At 43.8% G+C, this 24,080-nt stretch overlaps 3 protein-coding genes across 9 annotated transcripts in view; all 3 read left to right on the plus strand.

The window, feature by feature from the left end:
* nkain2 (sodium/potassium transporting ATPase interacting 2) overlaps window positions 1-8,865 on the plus strand; it is a 68,388-nt gene extending 59,523 nt beyond the window's left edge. The window contains exons 5-7 of the mRNA XM_030345841.1: window positions 7-67; window positions 1,611-1,692; window positions 4,462-8,865. Coding sequence (XP_030201701.1) covers window positions 7-67; window positions 1,611-1,692; window positions 4,462-4,471 — 153 coding nt within the window. The 3' untranslated portion in view covers window positions 4,472-8,865. The remainder of the gene's footprint in view (window positions 1-6; window positions 68-1,610; window positions 1,693-4,461) is intronic.
* A 339-nt stretch (window positions 8,866-9,204) lies between these two features.
* rnf217 (ring finger protein 217) lies at window positions 9,205-19,018 on the plus strand. The gene is made up of 7 exons (XM_030345805.1): window positions 9,205-10,288; window positions 11,707-11,928; window positions 12,710-12,874; window positions 13,628-13,725; window positions 13,838-13,941; window positions 14,520-14,591; window positions 14,950-19,018. Exons 1-7 carry the CDS (start codon window positions 9,296-9,298, stop codon window positions 15,039-15,041), a joined length of 1,746 nt encoding a protein of 581 aa, XP_030201665.1. The 5' UTR covers window positions 9,205-9,295; the 3' UTR covers window positions 15,042-19,018.
* Window positions 19,019-19,417: 399 nt separating this feature from the next.
* Window positions 19,418-24,080, plus strand: part of tpd52l1 (tpd52 like 1) — a 12,808-nt gene continuing 8,145 nt past the window's right edge. For 2 of the 7 annotated variants that reach the window (XM_030345813.1, XM_030345814.1), the window contains exons 1-4: window positions 19,430-19,573; window positions 21,892-21,990; window positions 22,400-22,642; window positions 23,798-23,818. In XM_030345813.1, coding sequence (XP_030201673.1) covers window positions 19,555-19,573; window positions 21,892-21,990; window positions 22,400-22,642; window positions 23,798-23,818 — 382 coding nt within the window. In that variant the 5' untranslated portion in view covers window positions 19,430-19,554. Of the gene's footprint in view, window positions 19,574-21,891; window positions 21,991-22,399; window positions 22,643-23,797; window positions 23,819-24,080 lie in introns of all 7 variants that reach the window. The other 5 variants (XM_030345819.1, XM_030345820.1, XM_030345816.1 and 2 more) reach the window with 4 other exon arrangements.

The following is a 24,080-nucleotide window of genomic DNA, read 5'->3' on the forward strand; positions in this document are numbered from 1 at the left end:
TTCTAGCTCTTTGGATTCATATACGCCTGCTACGTGGTCAAGCTCATCTCAGAAGAAGAGGACAGCTGTGAGTAAACACAGCCACAAACGTACCCGTACATGCACACACAAACACACGCCTGCATAAACACACACACACACACACACACACACACACACACACACACACACACACACACACACACACACACACACACACACACACACACGGGTGCAGCGTTGCATGAAGATGGACAGCAGATGCGTGTCGGCCTCCATGTTGACTCTCCGCGGTCGCCGCAGGAGGCGTAAGCCGGGGCCTGTTGATATCAGGCGGACCTCCACGGGCACCGCACCAAACGCTGGCCAAATACGACCGGGCGGGGGTCCCAGTCGCTGGGCCTTAGAGTGTTGCGATAGCACTGGTTCAGTTCAAGGTCCTATAGTTGAGGCGGAGAGAGAAAGAGGGAAAACGGGGATGAAAAATCCAACACAACCAAGCCTCTAGCAGGCTTTGTTAGAGATCCTGAAGCACAATTCTGTTGTTTTTTTTTACGGTCCACAATTGTGGGACATGTTATGGCCCTGGTACGGGGGGTACTGCAGGAGGCGCTGTAAATACAGTTTGGCAGCTTGAGAGGAATATACTACTACTTATAATTATGATCATAATAACAATAATTAGAGAGCTGGCTTATGAAAGGCAGTGCCCTAGATGAACATCTTACCACGCACACAGGACCCATGAAGAGTTACTGAGAAGGCTACTAACTTTTAATTACTCTGCTTGCTGTGTGTGTGTGTGGGTGTGGGTGTGGGTGTGTGTGTGTGTGTGCGTGTGTGCGTGTATGTGTGTGTGTTTCGCGTATCAATGCAAATTCATTTCCTTATACTGCTTCTCGTGATGCAATGCTTCTCTTTTTTGTTGGGGTTTATTAAAAAATAATATTCAGGCACATGTTTCACTTCTTTGTTCCTCTGCTGAAAGCATTCATGAGCCTAACACTGTCTATTTTAATGTCCATTCGGGAAGAACCAAATTTGACCCATTCAAGAATGTAATATCCCATAAACAGTAACTTTCCTTTTCACGGCTCTTGCGATCACAACTCCTGACAGGCACGACTGGGGTTGTGTGCGTGTGTGTCTTTGTGTGTGTGTGTGTGTGCATGTGTGTCTGTGTGTCTTTATGTGTGTGTCTTTGTGTGTGTGTGTGTGTGTGTGCGCGTGCGTGCGTGCGTGGGTGTGTGTGTGTGCGTGCGTGTGTGTGTGTGTGTGTGCGTGCGTGTGTGTCTCTGTCTCTGTGTGCGTCTGTCTGTATGTGTGGGATGGCCCGTTATTAATAAAAAACGTCTCTTGACATTTCTGCAGGGGAGCTAGACAATGTGTTCACTCTGTTAGAAAGAACTCCAGCGAGAGGAGCCATTCCATTCCACCGATCTTATGGGGATACGCTAACGGGCTAATCTGCCACAGGCCGTGTGGGGCTACACGCCAGCACTGGGAGACAAGGAGTGCTGAGCTGGGAAATCTCTCTTTATGGGGTGACCTGCTGGAGGCTGCCGTCTGGCTGCACGTATCGCTGACCGTTGTTGTTGTTGTTGTTGTTGTTGTTGTTGTCGTTGTTGTAGTTGATTTTATAGGCGGCTTCGACTCGTACGGGTACCAGGGACCTCAGAAGACGTCTCACCTCCAGCTGCAGCCCATGTACATGTGAGTTTTGCCCCTACCCCTCTCCAGCACATGCCTTCGTATCTCTATGTCATTTAAACACAGCCGTCTCCCTTATATATCATCTTACCTTTCGTTCTAGGCCTTCGAGTGATACATGTGAGCCGCAATGACGGAATAATCTAAATATAGAACACAGAATGTAAAACAATGCAACACAGTTGTACCGTGTGGTGGGAGTGTGTGTGTGGATGATGGCGGCTTAAAGAAGCCTCACCTGGCCCCCCGAGTTCGACTCGGGGGGCCAGGTGAAGCTGCTTTAAGCCGCCATCATCCACACACACACCCCCACCACAACCATACAACACAGTTCAATAAGGATACAGTGCAGCACAACCGCCCTCCCCCCCCCCCCCCCCCCCCCCCCCCCCCCCTCTTCCCCCGTCCTCTGAATAACTACCTTCATTAATATTGCAATTGTCTCGCATTACCTGCATTTGTTCAGAACGCTGGGTGGCTCTGTATCCTCTCCCAGAACATCGATTAGCCCCGAGAAAAACAGTAACACTCTCAGGCTATTGCAGTTACAATAACATGGGGTGTGGGTCGAGAGAGAGAGAGAGAGAGAGGGAGAGGACGTTGAAAACATAACCCTACATCCATCCCCCCCCCCCACCCCCAGCTATCGACACCAGAGGCTAGCAATAAACCGCCGGCAAAATTACCTTATTTAACAAGCGGCAAGACCGTACAAGCAATAATTACACTGAGGTGCCGAAGACACCTTATCGATAGGAGACCTTTATTGCATGAAGGAGAGAGAGAGACCTAGAGAGATACATAGAGAGAGAGAGAGACAGAGGGGGGAGGGGGCGATGGGGAGAGAGAGAGAGTTGGGCGGGGGGGGGGGGGGGGGGGTGAGAGAGAAAAAGCAATAGATATGGGAAGAGAGAGATGTTGGGAGTGTGAGGGTGAGAGAGACAGAGCCAAAGCTATAAAGATGGCGAGAGAGAGACATTGAGAGATGCAGAGACAAAGAGAGAGAGACAGAGAGAGAGAGAGAGAGAGAGAGAGAGAGAGAAAGAGATAGACGGAGAGAGAGAGACAGAGAGACAGAGAGAGAGAAAGAGATAGACGGAGAGAGAGATAGAAATCCTCTTCTTAATTGGTGACTGATTAACGAAATAACTTGTGTATTGTCATTTATTCATGCTGTATGTTGTTATTTCTTATGTTTATTAAGCTATTATTATCATTATCATTAGAGAGAGAGAGATGGAGAGAGGGTGTGTCTGTTTCTTTGCGTGTATGTGAAATATAGAGGGATAGAGAGAGAGGGATAGAGAGGGAGAGAGGGAGGGAGGGTGGGAGAGAGAGAGAGAGAGAGAGAGAGAGAGAGAGAGAGAGAGAGAGAGAGAGAGAGAGAGAGAGAGAGAGAGAGAGAGAGGGGTAGAAGAATGCTGAAGACAGAGATGGATGTAAGGAAAAGATGAAACAAAGAAGAAAAGCCATAAAGGAGCATTCTGTAGCTTTATATCTCCCCAGTGTGACACATCATGGATCATGAATCACAGCGCCATCATAATGGCCTTCAAGAATATACACACTAACACGCACACCCACACACACAAACACACACACACACACACACACACACACACACACACACACACACACACACACACACACACACACACACACACACACACACACACACGCACACCATCAATATACAATCATTGTACCTCAGCTGTGGTCCCTTCAGTGTTTTTGCTCAGTCCAGGGGGACCAATGAAACAACATCAGCTGTGATTGTCCTAGCCGGGAGACACACACACATTCATTCATGCTCACACATACTCACACGCACACACGCACCAACGCACACACACACAGCCCAATCAGCATTGTTAGCTATTCCGTGTTGGCAATGTTTCCACTTCTTTCTGGCTGTTTAACTTTGGTAATTACCTTAATCTCTGTTCTGGTGCCGAAAGCATGCCTTCCTTTCTTTCTGAATATCATCCACAATCTATAAAACAACAAAAAACTCTTCATTTTTGTTGTTGGGACTTTTGGATAGCAAACAAGGTCTTTGATTGATTATCAGAGGCGAGAGAGAGAGAGATACACAGAAGCCTTGACACTGTGTGCTTCCTATATTGATTCGGCCTTCTTCACTGCTTACTAATGCTCTGCTATCATTGAGTTATACTAAAAGGTAGACCGTGCCTCGAGACAGCAGGAGAAATGCCACGATATTTGGGAACGTCAGTGTACTGTCTAACAGGCTCTTTTTTATGATGCTCTTTGACCACGCTAACTGTCATTAAATCAGTTATTGATGCACCAAAGAATGAAGAATGTTGCATTACTTGAATGTTTGCATTGGTACACCAACTAAATTGACTAGATATGTACACTATGCTCAAGGTACAAATAAGTAGCATTTGCATTAAACCTGGGTTTTTACTTTATTATGTTTGTATGCTTCGTGCATAATATTAATATGGTTTTATGTAACATCTTTATGTACAGCCCTGAGTTGATGAGCAATATAGTATTCATATGTTAATCAAACATTTCGAAAAATCTTCATCAAGATAAATCTACCATATGTTAAAATCAAAGTCAAAAACTCTAAAGTATGTTTATTCGTTTATTCGGATCCCCATTAGCTGATGCCAAAGACACCAGCTACTCTTCCTGGGGTCCACACAAGAAAGAATGTATGCAATGTATGAAATGATTGCCATTCTTAATGCTATCTCAATCTTTAATCTCCCCTCTTCTTCTTGTCTTCCTTCTCAGGTCGAAGTAACACACGGCACTCAGCAGAAGTGATACCACACCCTGGACATCTCCATCTTTAATCAAGGGATTACAGCCTAAGTTCTTGCTTCTTAATATTTCTAAACGTCTTAAAACAAACAACCCGGCAGCTTCGACGTCCTTTAAATCTTCTGCGGATCCGTTTCTGAGGAAACAGGGACCTCTTGTGGACGAGAATGGTAACGACAGGACTGAATTCCCGTCTCTTGAACGCTGGATTTGTTTCTGCAATATATTAAAACCCAACAGGGTGGGACAAACGAAGAGCTGAGGATTAATGGGTTGAACTTGAATTCAGCTGAAGTACCATTTCCTCTGCTATCCAGACCTTGACAAGGACTTACTGCTGAACAACTTAAAGCCTACATTTGTTTTGGGGGTTATAAGTAGAATTCCGCCATCTGGATGGGTTTAATTGATGGTGAACTGTTACATCTTTCAAGGGAAAACGGTGGTCAAACTCCTGCCACGTACTCCGAAGGATTCAAATATCGCTCTTGGAATGCTTCGCTGTCTGAAAGGATGCTTCTCTTCTATGGCCATGCCTAACCAAAGAGTTTTAAAAACCCAGAGAAAGAGACAATTTTCTTGACCACAGAACTCAAACCGAATGTCTTTTCTCTGGAATTTGAATCTCTTTGTGCCTCACGGGTCAGACACATGACCTCTGATCACAGAACACACAACAAGCATCTACCAGACTAACACTTAAAGAATGTTATGCGTGTGTATTTTTTCTCTAATGTAATACAGTGGTGTTTTCGATTAGTGATGAACAGCAGAGACACAGAAATCAACAACTGGAAAAGAAGCGGGGTTTGGCGACATGCAGTCAAAGTCGTGAGATAGTCAGCACGACGTATTCGTTTTAGATAGAATAATACTGAACTTCGCAATTACAGCCTACACCTTCTTTAACACGTGCATCTTCAAGGAATAAACATGAGCGCACACAACACACAAATAACACGCCTAACTTAAATTAAATTGGCCATTAACGTCATACAAATATATACAGATATTTATAATACAAGCAATGTTTACAACAGGTTTTCTATCTGTGCTGCTGGAACACATATAGACGGACAGAAGATAAGGAGAGAGAGGGAGAAAACGTTGTTACAATTTGGATCAACCTCCTTCCATCGGCCTGGAACCGCGATCAGACATTGACCTGATTGTCGTCCCAAAATAGCCCTGTTCGATTCAAACAGAGCGTTACAGCCAAACTGATACAGAATGGTTGATATTCAATGTGGGGCAAGCAAGGGCGTCTCAGTCAATCAGCCATACGACGACACACACCCAGACCCACACGTGCACACACAAGCACACACACAACTCACACACACAGACACACACGTGCACACACAAGCAAACACACAACTCACACACAGACACAAACGTGCAGACGCACACACACACACACACACACATACACATAAACATGTGTGCAGACACACAAACACACACACACGCACATGTGTTCAGACACACGTGCACACATACACACAAACTGCAGGCACACAAATACGTGTGCAGCATGCACACACATACCTTCATGCAGACAAACACACGCACAAGTGGGTGCAGAAACACAGTAACTCCCACACGTACATATTGGCACTCAGATAGTAAGAGGGCACATTGTCAAACATTGTCACTGCTGGGCCATCATGGCACCCTCTGCCTATCCCCTCTCTCTCCTCTCCTTCTGGAATACGCCAGACAATAATGCAAAACCAGATGCATAGCGCCGCGGGGTAGTTCCCTGAACCGAGTCAATTTATTCAGTGATTCTGAACAGTACGACCAGGTATAGGATCCTGCTCCCTCTCCCTTGTTCCAAGCTGTAGGCCCGGAGAGCTACAGGACACGGAGCTGTAATGTGTCCGTAGACCCGAGGGATGTTCCCTTGTTTCGCTTCCACTGCTAGCGGAATCACAGGATCGTCGTTTTCCTTTGTATTGCTTAGAATGGAGAGTGCAACGTGGACCAAAATGCTTTGTTGAGGCCTTTTACCGTTAACCAAGTGGATTCGTTTTGCGGGTATTATTTTATTTTGCGGGTGGGGGACCACCAAAACAAACCAACACAGTTTCAACACGGGCTGATGTCAACATAGAGGTGGGCCGACCAACCGACCCGACCATACGTCTGTCAACCGCTGACGTTGCGCACGCTAGCTGGTCATTAGGTTATCTGTCAATCCTGGACGGTGAACTCTGACCTCCGAGGTCATAGGTTTACCTACGCTCGCTAACCCCCCACGAGGCTGCGTTCACGCAGCGAGGGGGGATGGCGGACGTTGTCGTGTGTGTTTGCATGAGGTGTCGTATTTAATCTCAGCGCTGCGTGTGACTCACTAACTAGCTGCGCCGAGGGAACTTCTTGGTTGGTTGGAATGCTTCCAGACTTATTTTGAAGTGTTCTCATTGTGAAACTTTGTGTGTTTTTTTTTTATAATAAAAGTTTAAAAAATGTATACTACAAAAAATGTGCTCATACCAGGAGGAAAATAATAATTAAGAAGTAAAATAGTCATGTAACTTTGAACTTCTAGACGTTTTTTAACAATGTGGCGTTGTTAACTGTTTTTTCTAGTTGATTACTAATGTGTGATGTTGTCCACAAGTGGAAAAAAAACAACGTTTTTTTGGTTTTGTTTTTTCTAATTGTACAATATTCTATATCAGATAGAAGACAGGTAGCCGGCCAGTAGAGAGAGCTTCACGTAGTCACATTATGACCTGAAATGTTTTTGTTCAAGCGTATACAGTTGTCGTTCAGGCTACTCAGCAGTTTCCCATCAGATTGTGTCAGTGACATACAGGCAGACCAGCTACATCTTTACCCCCACAGATCACTTGGAAATGTCCCTGTAAAACAATGACACAGAAAGGTAGTGTTCCCAAAGGCCGAGTAACTAATCAGTCATAATTGAACTTGTAATGATTAAATATCTTAGCCAGCTTGCCTCAACAGTTCCATTCCCTGCTCACAACCTAACCAAATCATACAACCCATTCATATGTATGGGATGCGGTGCCCTAGCAACTGGCATTGTCCCTTTGGCTAGTGTCTCTTGACCCTAAAGTAATTTGATGGTCGTTAGAGGTGAGCCTTGCTCCTCGGATGGAATTTTGATACGATTTAACAGTCCTGTAGTGTGAGCTCGGCACTCGGCACTAGCTGAATGGTTTTAAATGGTAGCTGGAGGCAAATATTGTCCAAACATGGCCGTTGACAGTCAGCAGCTCTCTAGCCGAGCAGGACGGATGTGAGGACCTTCTCTTGAAGGTGTAGACTTGGACCCCTTTCCTTTTCCTCTGCTATCTACCTTTCAAGCCAATCATACAAGTCTGTGGACGGTCCGAAATCAATAACATGGACGAGAGTAGTATAAAAGGGGCCTTTCTAATGCATAGGAGTGCTACTGTATGCTACTGAGTAGGATGAAATAAAAGGATCATTTCAGATCATAATATGACCACCTTATCTGTATGCAAAAGTGAGTGTGCTTGTGTGAGTATGTGTGTTTGCAGGCATGTGTGTGTGTATTTTTATACACGTGTGCATGCGTGCGTGTGTGCATTTGTGTGCGTGTGTGTGTGTGTGTGGGTGTAAAATACTGTACTGATACTTTTGTGGACGGAACAGAACAGGAACTTGCTGAGGCCTGAAGTCTTCACGTCTATTGAATTGATTTATTAACACTGCAGAAGACATGAAGATAAAAAACTTGTCAAATACAATTCCACAAATAAAGATTGTTTTGTAGTCAGTGTGACCGGGGAGATTAAATACATTGGTGTAAAGCACTTTGGCTGGTTACAGTTACTTCAATAAAACAAACAAGAGTCCACTTATAAATGGCTGTCCACACTGTATTCTATTCATTCTGCAACTTTAAAATACAGATTTAGATTTAATAAGTGGCCAGACATTTTTAAGTTTGGTAAGTAATATAGGTTTACAATGATACTCACAATAGATATTGAGAGGCAATATACATTGAGATAAAATCAGTAAAAGTTAAGTAAAAATTGCCCACCTGAAAAAGTCAATTCTTAACTCTAAGATAATGTGTCTATTTTCACTTTATAACATCCACAGCTCAGCAATAGGGCTGTTAATGATTTACTACAGAAATAATGTTGATGCTGTTTATCCTTAGACTACAAATAACCAGTCACTGTACTTAATATTCATGGAGTAGGATTGTGGAACCAAGGTTTTGAGTAAAAACTGTACAATGTTTGGCTTGTTTATGTTCCTCATTTGGGTTGTTTAACAGAGGTGACTATTAGTAGAACAGAAAGAAAGGACAGACTATCTTGTGTTTTTACTGTTCTCGAATTAAAGCCAAATTATACAACATTATTCAACGTCATGTCTATTATTGTGCAAAAATGTACTGTTTCGAAATGCGAATTACAAATGTTACATGATATAGTTATTGCCTTTAGTAGGCCTACTACATACACCTTTGTGTAAATTATGAGCATAACAGCAATAATGCTTCTTGATTGTGTGTCCATGGGAACGAGATTGTTAAAGTATTCTGCACACCCTTCCCATTGTGATATAACCCTTGTCCAGACCGCATAAACAATCTATGGTCTGACTGTACACAATGTCTTCTTAAATTGGGATTCACCACAGGCTTCCCATTGGCTGGCCACTTGCCACTCTTTCCACATGCTTCCAGACCCGGAAGCAGTAGGCTGCCTGTTGTGTTTTGTTTTGGTAGTCGACGAGAGTGGGGCAGGCGGAGCACCGCGCACTATACCTGGGAAGTGACACGTCGGGGATGGAAGATGATCGACCGAATACTTACGGAAAAAATAACATGCCAGCATTTATGGGCAGTTTCGACGAGGCGAATGAGACGTTAAGCCGCAGCCTGCCTACCGAAACTTCTCCTGCTGACAGTAAAGTTGACAGGTCGCTCGGGGCTTTGAGCCAACATGTCATTAGACATGCGAACTCCACCGTTATCTCGCCGAGAGGAGAGAGCGATCCCGAGATTCAGCGACGCGCGGTGACGCAAAACAACATCGAGAACGGAGACGATCAAGACACTCACGATGGGAGCAACAATGGGACTGGGAATGGGACCAGTACGGTGGTGGATATTTTAAACCGCAATTTTGGGATATTATCAAAGTCTCACTCCCTGCATCGTAGAGAGGGACGCAACAACAAGGACATCCCTTGTGAGGAAATCGCCACGAACAGGGCTGTCATATCCGAACAACGGGATAATGTGCCACCATCAACCCCAGTAACATTAGAACAGCAAACCCAGAACGAGCAAGTGCTTTATTATGACCCGGGAACAGAGACGTCGGTTCCCCAAGAGGTCGAATCGGATTCCGATGAATGTTATTACAACTGTGAAAGTAGGAGCCACGGGAACGCTGTAGACCAGTCTTGTTTTGACAAAGAACACGTGTACTGTACGGTCTACTGTATCGCCAACGAGGGCTACCGAAAAGACTTTGAAGTCGTAGAAGAACGCCATAATGAAACGCCGACAGCCCTCCCGTCTGGTGCAGCAGGAGAGCTGCAGACTATGGCTGGGGATGACGTCGTAGGTTCGACGACCCCCGAACTTTATAGCCTCCGCGACCTGGGGGGTCCGCGAGCGTCGATCCGACTTTCACGTGAGGAAAGTCGCGTGGATTGCACCGCGCTTTCGAACTGCCTCGTGTGTCTGTTGGACAGGTCGTCCATCGTGCCTCTGCGATGCTGCGGGAAGGCCGTGTGTGATGAGTGTCTGAAACGCTACATCAGCTCCCAGGTACGCTGGTTTTGGGCAGTGGTCCACAGATATACGACGGTGTTGGTGTTGACATGTGGCAATGCCCTGTTTAAAGTATTCGTGGGTGACCGACTTTTCTTCTGTTCGACCAACCCTCCTGCAAGCACTAATGGATTAAACCCACTCTGTTGTTCTCCTATACCAGCAGGAGGAAAGACTGCTCTACATTGGTCATTATGTAATATTAGACTTTTATTCTTTTGAAATGCAATGCAATAATATCAAGCTCATTTTGCTTTAAAATCAAACAACCAACAAATCAACACATTCAGTCCAAATGGAAAGTTTTAGTTTCGGCTTATGTTCATTCACCTTAAGTGTATGTTTCATGGGACATTTCGTGTTATGCCTATCCACGACTAAAGCCATCCTGTTTAACCTGAAACTTTGACCACCGTTGCGCTACCCTTAACACAATGGCATTATCAAATTACATAACCAGTGTGTATAGTGTGGGTGTAACGCACTACCACGCTGCTACCATTATCGTTTATGTACCTATTGTCAGTACGTGTGTGCAAACACACACACACACACACACACACACACTCATACACACAAACACAGTGTGTAGCCCCCACCGTGTGTCACAGACAACTTGTCCAACCAGCTTGAAATCAGAATGCCAGGGGGAAGGTGGGAAATAGGTGACCGATTGTAATAGCATCTGAAGGAGGAGCACACACGGTGCCAGGAGATGACAGGTCATGGAAAAAATATCTAGAAGCAGAAAAGAGACAAAGAGAATGATGGGTGACAGTGATTAAATTACAGGAGGGGGTGGAACTGGTGGAAGGGTACAATAAGGTGTTTTGTCACGATTATTTACGGTGATCCCTGCGTTGGTTGTCATCGGTGCTGCAACACTATTCAGACCATCTCAGACTTGCATCCAAATATATTGACATAGCCTTTAATGCATCCTCAATATGACTTGACACGGGGTGATAAGCAGGTGCCTAGTGTACGGGCTGTTTGACTAGCTCCCATTATAATCAGAGCAGAGTGCACACAAACGCCCACACACACACACACACACACACACACACACACACACACACACACACACACACACACACACACACACACACACACACACACACACACACACACACACACAGCACTCCTTGATGCCTTTAAGGCTTGTTCTTTTTGTCGGAAGAATGCAGCCAGGGATACACATTTTTCCTTTGGCATTAATGTGCTTTTGCATAACTAGATAATTGTATGAACATATACTTTTCATTACAATTTTTCATTAACTGTTTAGTCAGTTAACGATTCTACAAATTGTTTTAAGATCCGCTATTCAGTTGAGGCACACGAACAAGATCGTCCTCTTCGTTTGACCCTCATGTTCACTGTCACTGACCGACCTGTTCACTGTCACTACCCAGGTACAAGTGGGCAAGGCGGACATCGTGTGTCCCATCCTTGAGTGCAGTGGCCTGCTCGAGGAGAGCCTTGTGGTGTCTCACCTGGCCAACGAGGAGCTGGCCAGATACCACTACTTCCTGGAGTTGTGTCAACTGGATGCGAGCACCAAGCCCTGCCCTCAGTGCAACCTGTTCACCACCCTGAAGAAGAACACACCCGACCGCTCGGAGCATAAGTACAAGGTGAGGCCACTTAGAAACAGCCCAACGGCAACAACACCACCACAGTGGTACTGAGATCAGTGCCTGGGCGGTCTTTCAAATGCAGAAGATGAGTGCAGTTATCGCTAGAGTTATCTTACTACGTAGATACACTTTATACCCTAGGAAAGTAGAACTCTGCTGCATCGATGACTTTATGAATTATTTACCTCTGTTTAAATATAGAATATCATAAATAATTTCCAATGGCCCTCACAAGTTACCAGAATTGACTGTGGAAGTGCAACAAAGAAACACACTTAATAATGAACAGAGGTTTATAGAGAGAGAGGTTGATTCTCAAAATGCAAATAAATAATAATAATAATAATCAATTAAACATACTGTAGGTAAGATCCGACAGTTGAATAGAGTCATAGCAGGAAGAGAAACAATAACAGAAATAGTCCCCTCCCTTCCTAAGTTTCTCCACGAGTGAGGAAGGTGGCTGCTCACGCACCTGTGATTGACAGGCATGATGGATCCTCTGATTGGCCCGCAATGAGCCGGGAGTGGTCTAAAATAAAAATGATCTCATATAGAGACATGCACAACTCAAAATAGATTTTTTTTCGCGGGGCATTTCATAATAATATTCTAACAAATATCTCTCCAATAATAGCTCTGGAGTCTCACCTTCAGCACCTCTTAACTAAGTGATTAGTTAACTAAAATAGTGATCAAGCTTTGAACAATAATTTTTTCTTTACCCTCCCCCCCTTTTTCCCCGCCCCCTTTCCCCTGCTCTCCTCCCGCTCTGCAGATCCAGTGCAGTGCGTGTCAGTTCATATGGTGCTTCAAGTGCCACTCGCCCTGGCACAGCGGGCTCAAGTGCCGCGACTACCGGCGCGGGGACAAGCTGCTGCGGAAGTGGGCGAGCGTCATCGAGCACGGCCAGAGGAACGCGCAGAAATGTCCCCGGTGCAAGGTACGGGAACCTGGGTGGTAACAGGGCAGATGGTGAGTGGTAGGTGGGCGACAGGGTGGAAGGATGGCTGGAGAGGTAGGTAGTTGTTTGCATGGATTGTTGAAGGATTGGATGGTTGGATGGATGTGGGAGGATGGATTGAAGGGTAGACAAGGTACAAACTCAGTTGGGTACAATCTTCTAAATAATTGCATTTGAATGGATGAAGTCTGTCGGCTTTTGCTGAAATCGATAGACGTATGGCCATCTCCAGGCTAAGTGTGATTCTCATGTGGATGTTCATGGACCAAGGTACAAAGGACAAGAGACTCAAGGCAAACAGCGGGACCTGTTTGTCTTGAGAACAGTCTCTGTTCCTCCAGATCCATATTCAGAGGACGGATGGATGGATGGCTAGGTGGGTGGGTGGGTGAAAGGAGGATGGATTGATTGGTAGATGGATGGATGGATGGATGGGTAGGTGGTTGCATGGATTTTGGAATGGTTGGCTGGGTGGACGTGGGCGGATGGAAGGAAGGGTAAAGGAGGGCAAACAAGGTTTAAACTCGATCAGTTGGGTGCAATCTTCTAAATGATTGCATTTGAATGGAGGACGTCTGTCGCCTTTGCTGAAATTGAAGGCCTGGCGATCTCCGGGCCGAGTGTGTTTCTCATTTGGCTGTTCATGGACCAAGGTACAAAAGACAAGTGTGGGGCTATTATCGACCTGTTTTCCTTGCGATCACGCGTTCACCTGAGTCTCTGTGTCTCCAGATCCACATTCAGCGAACCGAGGGGTGCGACCACATGACCTGCACACAGTGCAACACCAACTTCTGCTACCGCTGTGGAGAGCGTTACCGCCAGATGAGGTTTGTGTTTCCCTTTGTCATTGCTCCTTTCATTTCCTTTTTCTCCGTCTGTGTGTTCAGTTGCCCTCCCTCTCCTGTAACCTTCTTCTGCGTTTGTCTGGTCGGTTGTCAGGTTTTTCGGCGACCACACGTCCAACCTCAGCGTGTTCGGCTGCAAGTATCGCTACCTTCCCGATAAACCCCACCTGAGGCGTCTGATAAGGGGCTCCGTCTGCGGTGAGTTCCCTCGGGTGTCACAGGGCCACTTCTAGCCGCTTTCCAGTGGAAACTCCAAACACGCTTTGGTTGTTTGTCTCGAGAGCGACCGATAATTGTCCCTCTCTCATACAGTCCGCTCGGTCGGCTAATCTATTTTGACACCAGCCACAGCTAGTTAGCTGCTCCATGGTCTCTGAAGAATGCTAGCTATTAGAAGCTAAGGGTGATTAGCTAGCAGCAGGGGTGCCTGAGGAGCCGAAAGCTAATTTTATCCCAGGACCACAATCTCCAGTACAGCTCCCTTTGTATGTATACCATGGTGATATCAGCTCATGGCTACATATTGGATTTGTTCATTGGTAGGAGAATGAAGGTGGGGCAAGTCCCGAGGGGGTTTGTACAGTTGGATTAAAACTGTTACTATGGGGAATTCATTCTTTAATATCAGCCGGGTCACATCGTCCCTAAGGATGAACACGTTTGATATGATCTGCATTTACCAAAATGATTCCAGTATGATCACAGTACAATTCTCCACGGTAAAAGCAATACAATATTAACACTCGACAATTGGTCGCATCCCTCCGTCTCTACAGCCAGTAAGGTGGTGTTGGCCCCTGTGGTCCTTGTGCTGGTCGTGGTTCTGGGATCTATTTCACTGGTTATAGGTACACACACAAACGCACAAACACAAACCAATAAAAACACTCACCCAATTACTCCCCCACTTACTCACTCACTTACTCACTCACCCGCACTCACAAATAGAAACACACTCACTCCCACAATCTCTCACACAGACAAATACACACACATAGACATATACAAATACATAAATACACACACACACACACACACACACACACACACACACACACACACACATATATATACATATATATATATATATATATATATATATCTTGCCATTGCTTATGTTTAATTTTCTCACCCACCTATCTCCTCCCTACCTCCCTTCTGTTCCCCCTACCATTTTGTTTATTCTGTCTATCTCCTGGTCCGCAGGCCTGGTGGTTTTCCCAGTGTATTACGTGTGCAAGAGGAAGAAGAAGCAGCAGCTTGCTCAGGGTTCTGATAAAGGTGCTGGGACCTTCTAGCAAAGCAAAGGCCTCCTCTATCGAGAACTTTGTTGTCAAAAGAAGATCCTCCATCTTTGCTTGTCACTTTCTCTGCAGAGTTTCCTTCCCGATCTTCCGCTCTCTTTCCCTTGTTTTCCTCTCTTCTCCTCCCTCCCCCGTGTCCTCCTGTCAGGGGGAGTTCATGTGAAACTGGGGCCAAGTTGACTGCAGACAGGCCTGGCTACAGTTTACAGGAATGTTGAAATATTAACGAAACAGCCACTGGCAGACGTGCTCACACAACAATGAGGCTAGCAGGAAAAGAGCCAATAAAAAGGAAGTTGACGGAAAGAAAACATTACAAATTCTTGCATAACATAAAGAAACTAATAAAATCGATGGCCCATCCTTAGGTTATTTGAATAGCTTTGATCTTGGATCAAAATGAAAGCTTTAATTGAACGTGCTATTAGTATATACTTTAGAATGGTGCTACATGGAAAGATTTTTTTGCTATGATTTGAAAGATTTCGTTTTGCTTTTGGTGTTAAAGATGCCATATGAAGGCAATCACGGTTTGATCTTGTTCAAAGTTCAAATTTAAAGCTTTAAAGACAGAAATATCTTTCATTCAAAGGAGGCTGATAGTAACAGAATTAGTCTGTTGCACAGTTTGGATTGTGACCTTTAGAGCCTTAATGTTACCCAAACAAACACACACACACACACACACACACACACACACACACACACACACACACACACACACACACACACACACACACACACACACACACACACACACACACACACGTGCAAACACACACAGACCTAGACAGATACACCTTGAACTTTGCCAGTGAGCAGAAGATTTTCTAAAGCTTTAAAGGTTGTCACCCAGCAACCGCCAGCTTTCTCTCCGTTAATCATCACCCCCCCCAACTCAGATTATCCTTCTATTCTCTTACTCTTTCTCTCTTTCTCTCTCTCTCTCTTTCTCTCTTTCTTTCTTTCTTTCTTTCTTTCTTTCTTTCTTTCTTTCTTGGTGGTGCATCCTCTCAAGTGTCTCTCTACCATCCTCTTCCTCTGTCAACCAGACGGTCAAATGTTGATAAGGTCAACGTATAAAATGACAACAATATAGAATGTGGATTAGTTTCTACTTATATGAATGGGGAGTGAAAATAGCTTAAAGAGATATTGACACATCGTGTCCGAGGCACAAACAAGATGTAACTATTGGTGTCGGTGGTGACTCAGGCAGCAGGCAGCCTGAGTCTATCAGCTAGTCCCCAAATGGATCCTTCCTTCCCATCACACGTTTTGGGTTCTTTACTTTCTATTTCGTAGCCCTTCGGCATTTTCTTGCATAGAAAGACGCGGCAACCCAAAACGTTTAGATGTACACAAGATGTCAACAAGAGACAAAGAATTGACTCAACGAAAAGTTGAAAAGAAGTGTATATATATATATATATATATATCACATCAATATACCTATTGATGTGTGCTTGTTTGATGAGCAGTAACTGAAGCCATCACTAGACACTGCACCTGCTGAAGAGTCTGCAAACGTGTATCAATATCATCTACTTTCTTAAATAAATACATTAATTATTTAAAAATAAATATCTATGAATCTCCCACGGAATGCCTATAACTTCACACTACTGAGTATCTCAACAACTGGGGAGATGGGGTTAGAAATATATATTTAAGAACTTCTATTTGTTACTTACTTATTTGGCCATATGCTGTAATCCCATGCACTATTCACAGGGTAATCTTGCCAGTTTTGAGTTATGGTGGAATTTACGGTTGTGATACCGGTTCGAAAAAGCATAGGCGAAATATGGTTGCACACTGGTGTTCATGAAAATGTTGGATTGCTGCCTGTAGGTCGCACTCTCTCAGGAAGATTCATACCCATTGCTGTCCATTTAAACAACGGCGGTGCCACTCAAATGTGCGCAGTCATGTATTTACTGGAGCTTGCCAATAGTGTTCAATCGTTGCTTCGCAAAAGTATCAGGTTGCAGGAAGGAAAACATTTGAGTCGTCAAATATTTTAGAGGTAAAATAGTTCAAAAGGCCTGTGTCATGATCTACGAAGCATTGGGAAATGTTGGACGTTTTTGTTTTTTGCAGAGGTTATATATTATATTAGCAATGCACAAAACTGAAGCTTTAAAACTTTTGTATGGATTTTCATTTTAATAATATAATTATAATTTTTATATGATAATTATTTGCCATAGTTTCTTTCATATAAAATTATATAAATACAATTGTAATTATTGTGAATGTAGCATAAACATATGCAAATATAGACCAGTACATATTCGTTTTTGGTATTTTCACACCATTCTGCTACAATCTAAAATTTGAAACAGGCAGTCTTTTTCTCATTTTGGTTCTATCTGTTGACAAGCCATCATTAGGAAGTTAGGAACGTTTTTTTTTTCATCCTCTCAAACATTCAATGTCATTTAAAACATCGGGAGTCTTTGCCCTCAATAGTGCTAAAGTACGGCTGCTAATGCACTGATATCCAGCTACTTTGTTTGGTGGTTTGTTTTAATTCCATGGGCATACAGTTTGACAACAAATGAAACCTGTCCTGTACTCTAGCATTTCACAATAGCCATACAAAGAGTTCTAAAACGGTTACTGCTGTCTGCAGTGAAAATGTTAACGGTTGAAATGTAGTTGCTAATTCAATGCCATTATTTGTGAATGTTTTGCTTTGGTTTATTTGTTGTCTATTCCTCTTGTGTATGAGCTGGCTCATACCGTCAGGCCATGTTACCTTGAAGGTTCTTCTGAATGACAATGTAACCTTGCCTTTACCTGTTATTTGTGGTTCCCTTCCAATGCTATTCTTTAAAGGGCCCCTATTTCTTTTGTACATTTTAAAGGCCCCATATTTTACCAAAGGGTTTGAGAGTGGGACATTACAATCCATTCAAAAATCGATCCACTGGTTGCATCTCAAGTGGGAGTGGCCGTTAAAATGTATGACAGAGAGGTCAAACTCCAGCCTAGTACTTGTTCCGGTCCACCAGGGAATTTATCTGTCCATCCCACATCTGGGCGAGCACTTCCACTTGTATATTAAAAAGAAATCTTGTAGCGTATGACTAATCACAATCAACCCTGGTGGTAGAATAGGGCCCTTTTTAAGATGCTATTCTGTTTGAACTTCAAGTACAATTGTAGTAGGACTTTGTATCCTAGAAATTTGAAAGGGTTTAGGGTGATATGTAAGTTTCTGTCTGTCACATCTACAAATTGCCAGTACTTTGGGGGGTAGTGAGATGCTAAGCTATGCTATGCTAGTGCTAAGACAAATTTTTATTTTTATTTAGGTTAGGAGGGTTCAAGTCTTCATGTGTAGTGTACGTTCTAGCTACATCAATTTTGTTCCATATATCTTTGCACAATGTAGAATTGTCACTTTATTATGAATTGTATATGTGTTAGTCGCATTGTTCCAGTAGATTAAAACTGCTACTGTAAGAAATCTATGGAGAGCCTGGTGGCAGTACAGAGGGGCAGACTTTTAGGCCGGCCTGATGTCATACTTTTAAGTCCATCCAAAAAAAACAAAATATATGGGACAATCAACTGACTGTCGCGTCTTAAAAGTGTAATTTCTCTGTACTGTGTGTGTGTGTGTGTGTGTGTGTGTGTGTGTGTGTGTGTGTGTGTGTGTGTGCGTGTGCGTGTGCGTGTGTGTGTGTGTGTGTAAAGTTACTTAATGCTGACCTTCCATTGGTAAACATAATGTGTTGTGTCTGCCTTGAAACAGTCTGTGTACTTTGGTAAAAGCTGCTTTAAAAAGACATCTTGCGTGAATGACTTCATTCAGAGGTCCAACCAGGTCCATGTTCCACTACCAACTGCCACTCTTAAAATGTCTGCTGTTAACTTTTTTGCTGTATTGCTTTGTCAGAGACAGAAACTGTTTTCAACTGATGGTTAATCGATAATACAAATAAATAAGACCAAAAATGTCCCGGTGTTATGTGTTGGCTGATAGCTGTTGTTTTTTGTATTTCAATTGTATCTATGAAGTTCTGATGCATAATGTATATTGTGGACTATCTGTTGAACATTATTTACAGGGATTCTTATCAACCCTACTTGTAATTACTATTTTATGGCAATAGAGGGCGTAGTCTGACCACAAGCCACTAATTATTATAATTATTTCTTCTCTCAAAAACTATAATCTAGCAGAGGAATCCTGTTGTTTTATCGCCCACAGTAATACCCCTCGTTTATTGGGATGGGAAGTTTCTCAGGGTGAAGTGGTGAAAGATTAAATGTTTAAAATTCTAAATGCAAAATAAAGAAACCAACAAATAGATAAACATAGCAAATCTATTGGCTGACGTGTTTGAAGCTCCACCCCCTGACCGCCAGGCGCGTGACAGCACCAGTGATCCCTAGTAAACAGTGAAGTGGCAACTGGTGCAGCGCTGGACCCCGCCATCCATTTGAGACCCTTTTTAATCCAAAGTGTGGCAGTTGTAAAAGAGCGTCAGTCATGGAAACGAGACAGCAAGGTAAGTGGTTCATTCACCTGATTAAAATGTGTTTGGTTTGTTTTAAATTGCGTTTCCCCCGTTCTTGATAGCGCTATATGTAAATGACGCACGCGCGTCTCCTGTTCTCGTAGCAAGGATTGGATAACTTGGTTAATACAGAAATAAAAATGGAAACACACAACTAACCCTGAACTCCACCCCTCATATATCCACCTGCAAGTATGCATTATAACCAGGTAAGAGTCTAAAACATTGGATGGACCTAAAGCCAAATTACTGAACTTGACCCAGCTTGTTGCTTTGGAAACTGACTCTTGCTGCACTCCCCTAATGACTTTCAATATTGTAAGGAGGTTTAAATTATTTATAGACGTGTTCCTTTTTCTTCTTCCTATTTAGGGATGCAGTCTCTGTTTTAGAATGCAGGACGGTTGAAAGGGCCAAAGTATTAATTAAAACACATTGCCATTCGTTCATACCAACAAACCCACTGTTTTAGAATAGTTCATTGTGCAAAGTAGTTTTGATTTCCCGTTTCACTCCTTAAACGTTTATGTACTTCCTAGTTCTCAATTTGTGTCACTAATAGGTGAACTTCCTTTTGCATTCTAATTGTCATAGCTATTGAAATATTAGAGTGATTATTATTTAAATTAATTTAATTATCTATACATTCCGTTTCAATAGATGATGGCAAATTAAAAATGTCCCAGAAATTGTAATGAAATCAAATGGGGTGATCATTGAAGTTTGTCAAAGAAACGTGCATTTAATTTGATTCTTGATCCTTGGATACCTCTTGAATAAGTCTACTATAACTACACTGTAAAATTGATCCTACAGAATGTCTTCTGTGTTCAGGAAAGGATTGGATACAGAAACTCATCATAGGTTTAACAATGTTCCAGGTCAGTTAGGCTAGGAATGCTTTACTGCAGTCAGATGGGTAGGTCAGCATACCATCACCATGGCTTTTGACTTTGCCGCTGTGATCAGCCATGGGCTTCTGATTTAAGCTAGCCCCATGACCACCACCCAGCCAACCAAAGTTATGCCAATCTTGTGACCAAAGGTATACTACAGCTAGTATGAGGGAAAGGGGGTAGGGGCATATCATGTTTGTCATTATTAGTTGGGAATCATATTTATCAATCATCTGTAAAGGTGGGAAACGGAACAGAAATAATGCCCCTGAGTCATAATTCACTGTATTTGCATGCATCCAAATATGTATTTTTTTATGTGTATACATTTACATTTGTATGCAATGTAGCTATTCTATTAGCTAGTCAATCGGTAGTGATGTGTAGAGTAACTTTCTTTACTCTGCCACTATATCATCCCTCCTGATGAATGACATTAGCATATGTTTCACAAATAGCCAACTCCACCCCCATCTATGCAAACAAGCATAGTCTAAAAGAGGGGATTCATAACCCAAATGAATTGAATGGCTGTTCTTTCACATGCTACCCAAATTACAGCATCTTAAAGTATCTTAAATTAGTTTTTAAGTAAACAAAGCAGAAATCAGTATTGCCGTCAAATCTCAACTGTCCACCTCTATTACATGTAACTATACCCAACAGCACATCTTTCAACATGGTCACCGTAGGTTACCATTGTTGTAAAAGGACAACATGGTTGTCAATAGAGATATGGCCTCGGTTACACTTTTACCATCTGATCACATCAGGGCTGGACAGTCCTAGATCGGATCGTGCTCACATTGGGATCCAATGAGCTGCCCCACATTAAGATGGTCAGGCTCGGGCAATGATCATATTCCATATGTGTGTGGACAGCAATGTGAGCAGACGAGTGTTGATTGCATTCAAGTGTGGACGAGGCCAGACTTGTGGTCCGATCTGGCACATCCGACCACAACATTTGCAATGAAATGAAAAGGGTAACCAAAGCCACACACAGTTAGGATTCAAACCGGCCAGCAGTACTTGTTCTAAAGCAATGGGTAATCCAGCTACTGAGGTTATCCCTAATGCTGTGCTGAAAAACATCGACAAACTGTGCAGTGATAATCCTGCAATCGGTGAGAAGATGTCATCTTCTCATTGCTGTGCTCATGCTTGGCCGTGTTAGACCATAGCCCAACCACAGCATGGCCAGTGCTGTGTCTTGAGTACAATTTGCCATTGTGCAAAAAGCAGTGATTGTTGATGTAGCCTGGCTATACATGCAGTTGTAAGTGATGGAGTAGAAAGCAGTTCTCTGTGTGTGTGTGTGTCTGTGTGTCTGTGTGTGCGTGTGTGCGTGCGTGTGTGCGTGTTTTTAACTCCCCTTCTCCTGTATCTTCCCGGCTGCTGCCCTGGGACCAGAGTTGTACTCTAGTGTTTTGAGTGATGCCGTGGTGGACTGGGGCAGCGAGAGCCCTGGAGAAGAATGGGTTAACACAAACAGGGAAGGGGCAGAGCATGGTAAGCGTCGCACCTGGTTGGGGTGGCTGTGTGTGTTTACCTTGTCTGCATGGAGTAGGGTGGAGCTGGTTTTAGTACTCTGTGGCTGGCAGGGCGGGGTCAAGCTGCTTTCATGGCATTAGATTCTGTAACAGTTTGAAACGATTTTTAAGGTTTCAAGCCGTTATCAACTTTGAATTGCGCCTTTGCTGATAATCAGTCGTTATCAGCAAGGTCACTAACTAAATAGTTTTGAAAGTGAATTGATCCTAATCTTTACTGCGTTCATATAAACAGTGGGGTGGGGACAGTAGACTAGTCTTTATTGAATCTTTCCACACAGTAAGAAAGATCATGTTTGATTTGCAGTGCCACATCCATTTGCATGCCTAGTTTAGTTCATTCTTTGACACGTGTCGCCATCCTTAAGGCCCCAGGGACGAGGACCTGGCTCACCTGTCAGAGGACAGTCATGTTGTGGGCAGGTCGTTAGGGGACTCCCAGGCCGTGGGCTCCCAGAACGGGGAGGCCGGCCTGGGGGACGGTGCAGCGTGGCATGGGGGGAGCTGGGGAGCTCCAACCACCACGGGGGGACGGGAGGAGTGGGGCCGGCCCTCCCTTCGTCTCTCTGAAGACTGGCCGATGACCGGTCCCTGGAACAGCAACGCCCCAGGTGACCGGCGCCCTAGACCACAGCCACCCCACCCCTTTGCTAGAGGAGACTGGACTCCGAACACAACAGAATAGAATCTCTTTATCGTAGGCTAGTAGGCTACAGTACAGTAGGCTAGTTCTCCCTGATGGCCCTTGTAAAAAGCTTTTGTTTCTTCCGGACCGCTTTGCATAGGCTGGCGCCGTTGCTCCACGTTTGACGTAGCTACAAAAAGCTAACCCCGTAGGAAACGATCCCCGTAGTCAAATAGTGAAAGAGCCCAGTCCCATGTGATCATCATCATGTAGATATTAAGCAGACACACACGGCCCTCAGGCGACCGGTTTAGTGCTGCAACAGAAACCACACATCCTAATTGAAAGCCGCAAGAGTATTGCCGGCCTAATGGAGAGCAGGCCGATTCCAGTTCTATTACATGATCTCTGTTCCTCCAGCACTCTCTGTTATCAGACTAGCTGATGTTGTGTTCGGATGGATGAAGAACAAAGTGTTTGGTTCATTTGGTCGTATATTCCCCATATTCAAGTAGGAAAAAATGCCGAAAATAGAAGGTTATGTTATGTTGGAAAATGTCACAGTTAATACGATAAGCTTGATTCAAACATATGAAGTGCAGTCACATGATTGTGTTCCATATGCCCCCCCCCCCCCAACCTAGCCTCATGTAAATACCATGATCTGATCATAAGTGTGACCTGATTCCTTATCTTCCTGCTGTAGAAATGTGTGCCTTCTCCAGATGCATGCTTTGTGTTTGTGTCCCGAAGGCCTAGTGCCCAGTTGGTGTGTGAACAGTGTGATTGTTTTAGCTGCCTGAATGGCACTGAGCCCATAGCATGGCTTGAATCGGACGTTCATGATTTCGGAAGGATGCTGCAGTCTCCCTCGCGGCCTATTTGGCACTGCCTGTTTTGTTGTTATTCCGTACAGGGAATGTTGCATCTGCGTCGCTGTTTTATCTGAGAATATATTTTGGAAAATATATATTTAGATATGAACTGCTACTCTCTTGCATGTGCATGTTTTGCAGCTATATTGGTTGTCTTTTTGAAGATATCCTCAACAGTGATATGCAGTGTAATAGTTTAATTGAGAATGTGTTATTATGTTACTAATGGCGTCATACGTCTCACTCTTTACCGCTGCCATGTAAAGACAGAGGAAACTTCAGAACAGGTATGAAAAAACTTTACTTTACTGAAAGGAGTCTGCCCATTTCCTCAAACCCATGTCTTTGATGAGATGCATCATCAGCCTTGATATGTTGAGTGTTCAGCTCCCATAGCTAGTATCGGATTTGTACCTGTGTGTTTCCAATAAAAGTAAGATGCAAACCAAGATATAGCAACGGGAGATCCACATCCAAAAGGTCAACAATTAACCTGGGGTCTTAGCCATCAGCCAAATCATCAAACCATCACATGCAAACGTTGTTGTA

The sequence above is a fragment of the Gadus morhua genome, chromosome 21 (genome assembly GCF_902167405.1).
Source record: "Gadus morhua chromosome 21, gadMor3.0, whole genome shotgun sequence".
Taxonomy (NCBI): Eukaryota; Metazoa; Chordata; class Actinopteri; order Gadiformes; family Gadidae; genus Gadus; species Gadus morhua.

What these genes read in the sequence shown, in the direction of transcription:
- rnf217 (XM_030345805.1), top strand. Translation starts at nt 9,296, where the DNA reads ATGGAAGATGATCGACCGAATACTTACGGAAAAAATAACATGCCAGCA. An exon ending in GCTCGGAGCATAAGTACAAG is followed by an intron (nt 11,929 to 12,709) that starts GTGAGGCCACTT and finishes CCCGCTCTGCAG; the next exon opens with ATCCAGTGCAGTGCGTGTCA. An exon ending in GAGCGTTACCGCCAGATGAG is followed by an intron (nt 13,726 to 13,837) that starts GTTTGTGTTTCC and finishes GTCGGTTGTCAG; the next exon opens with GTTTTTCGGCGACCACACGT.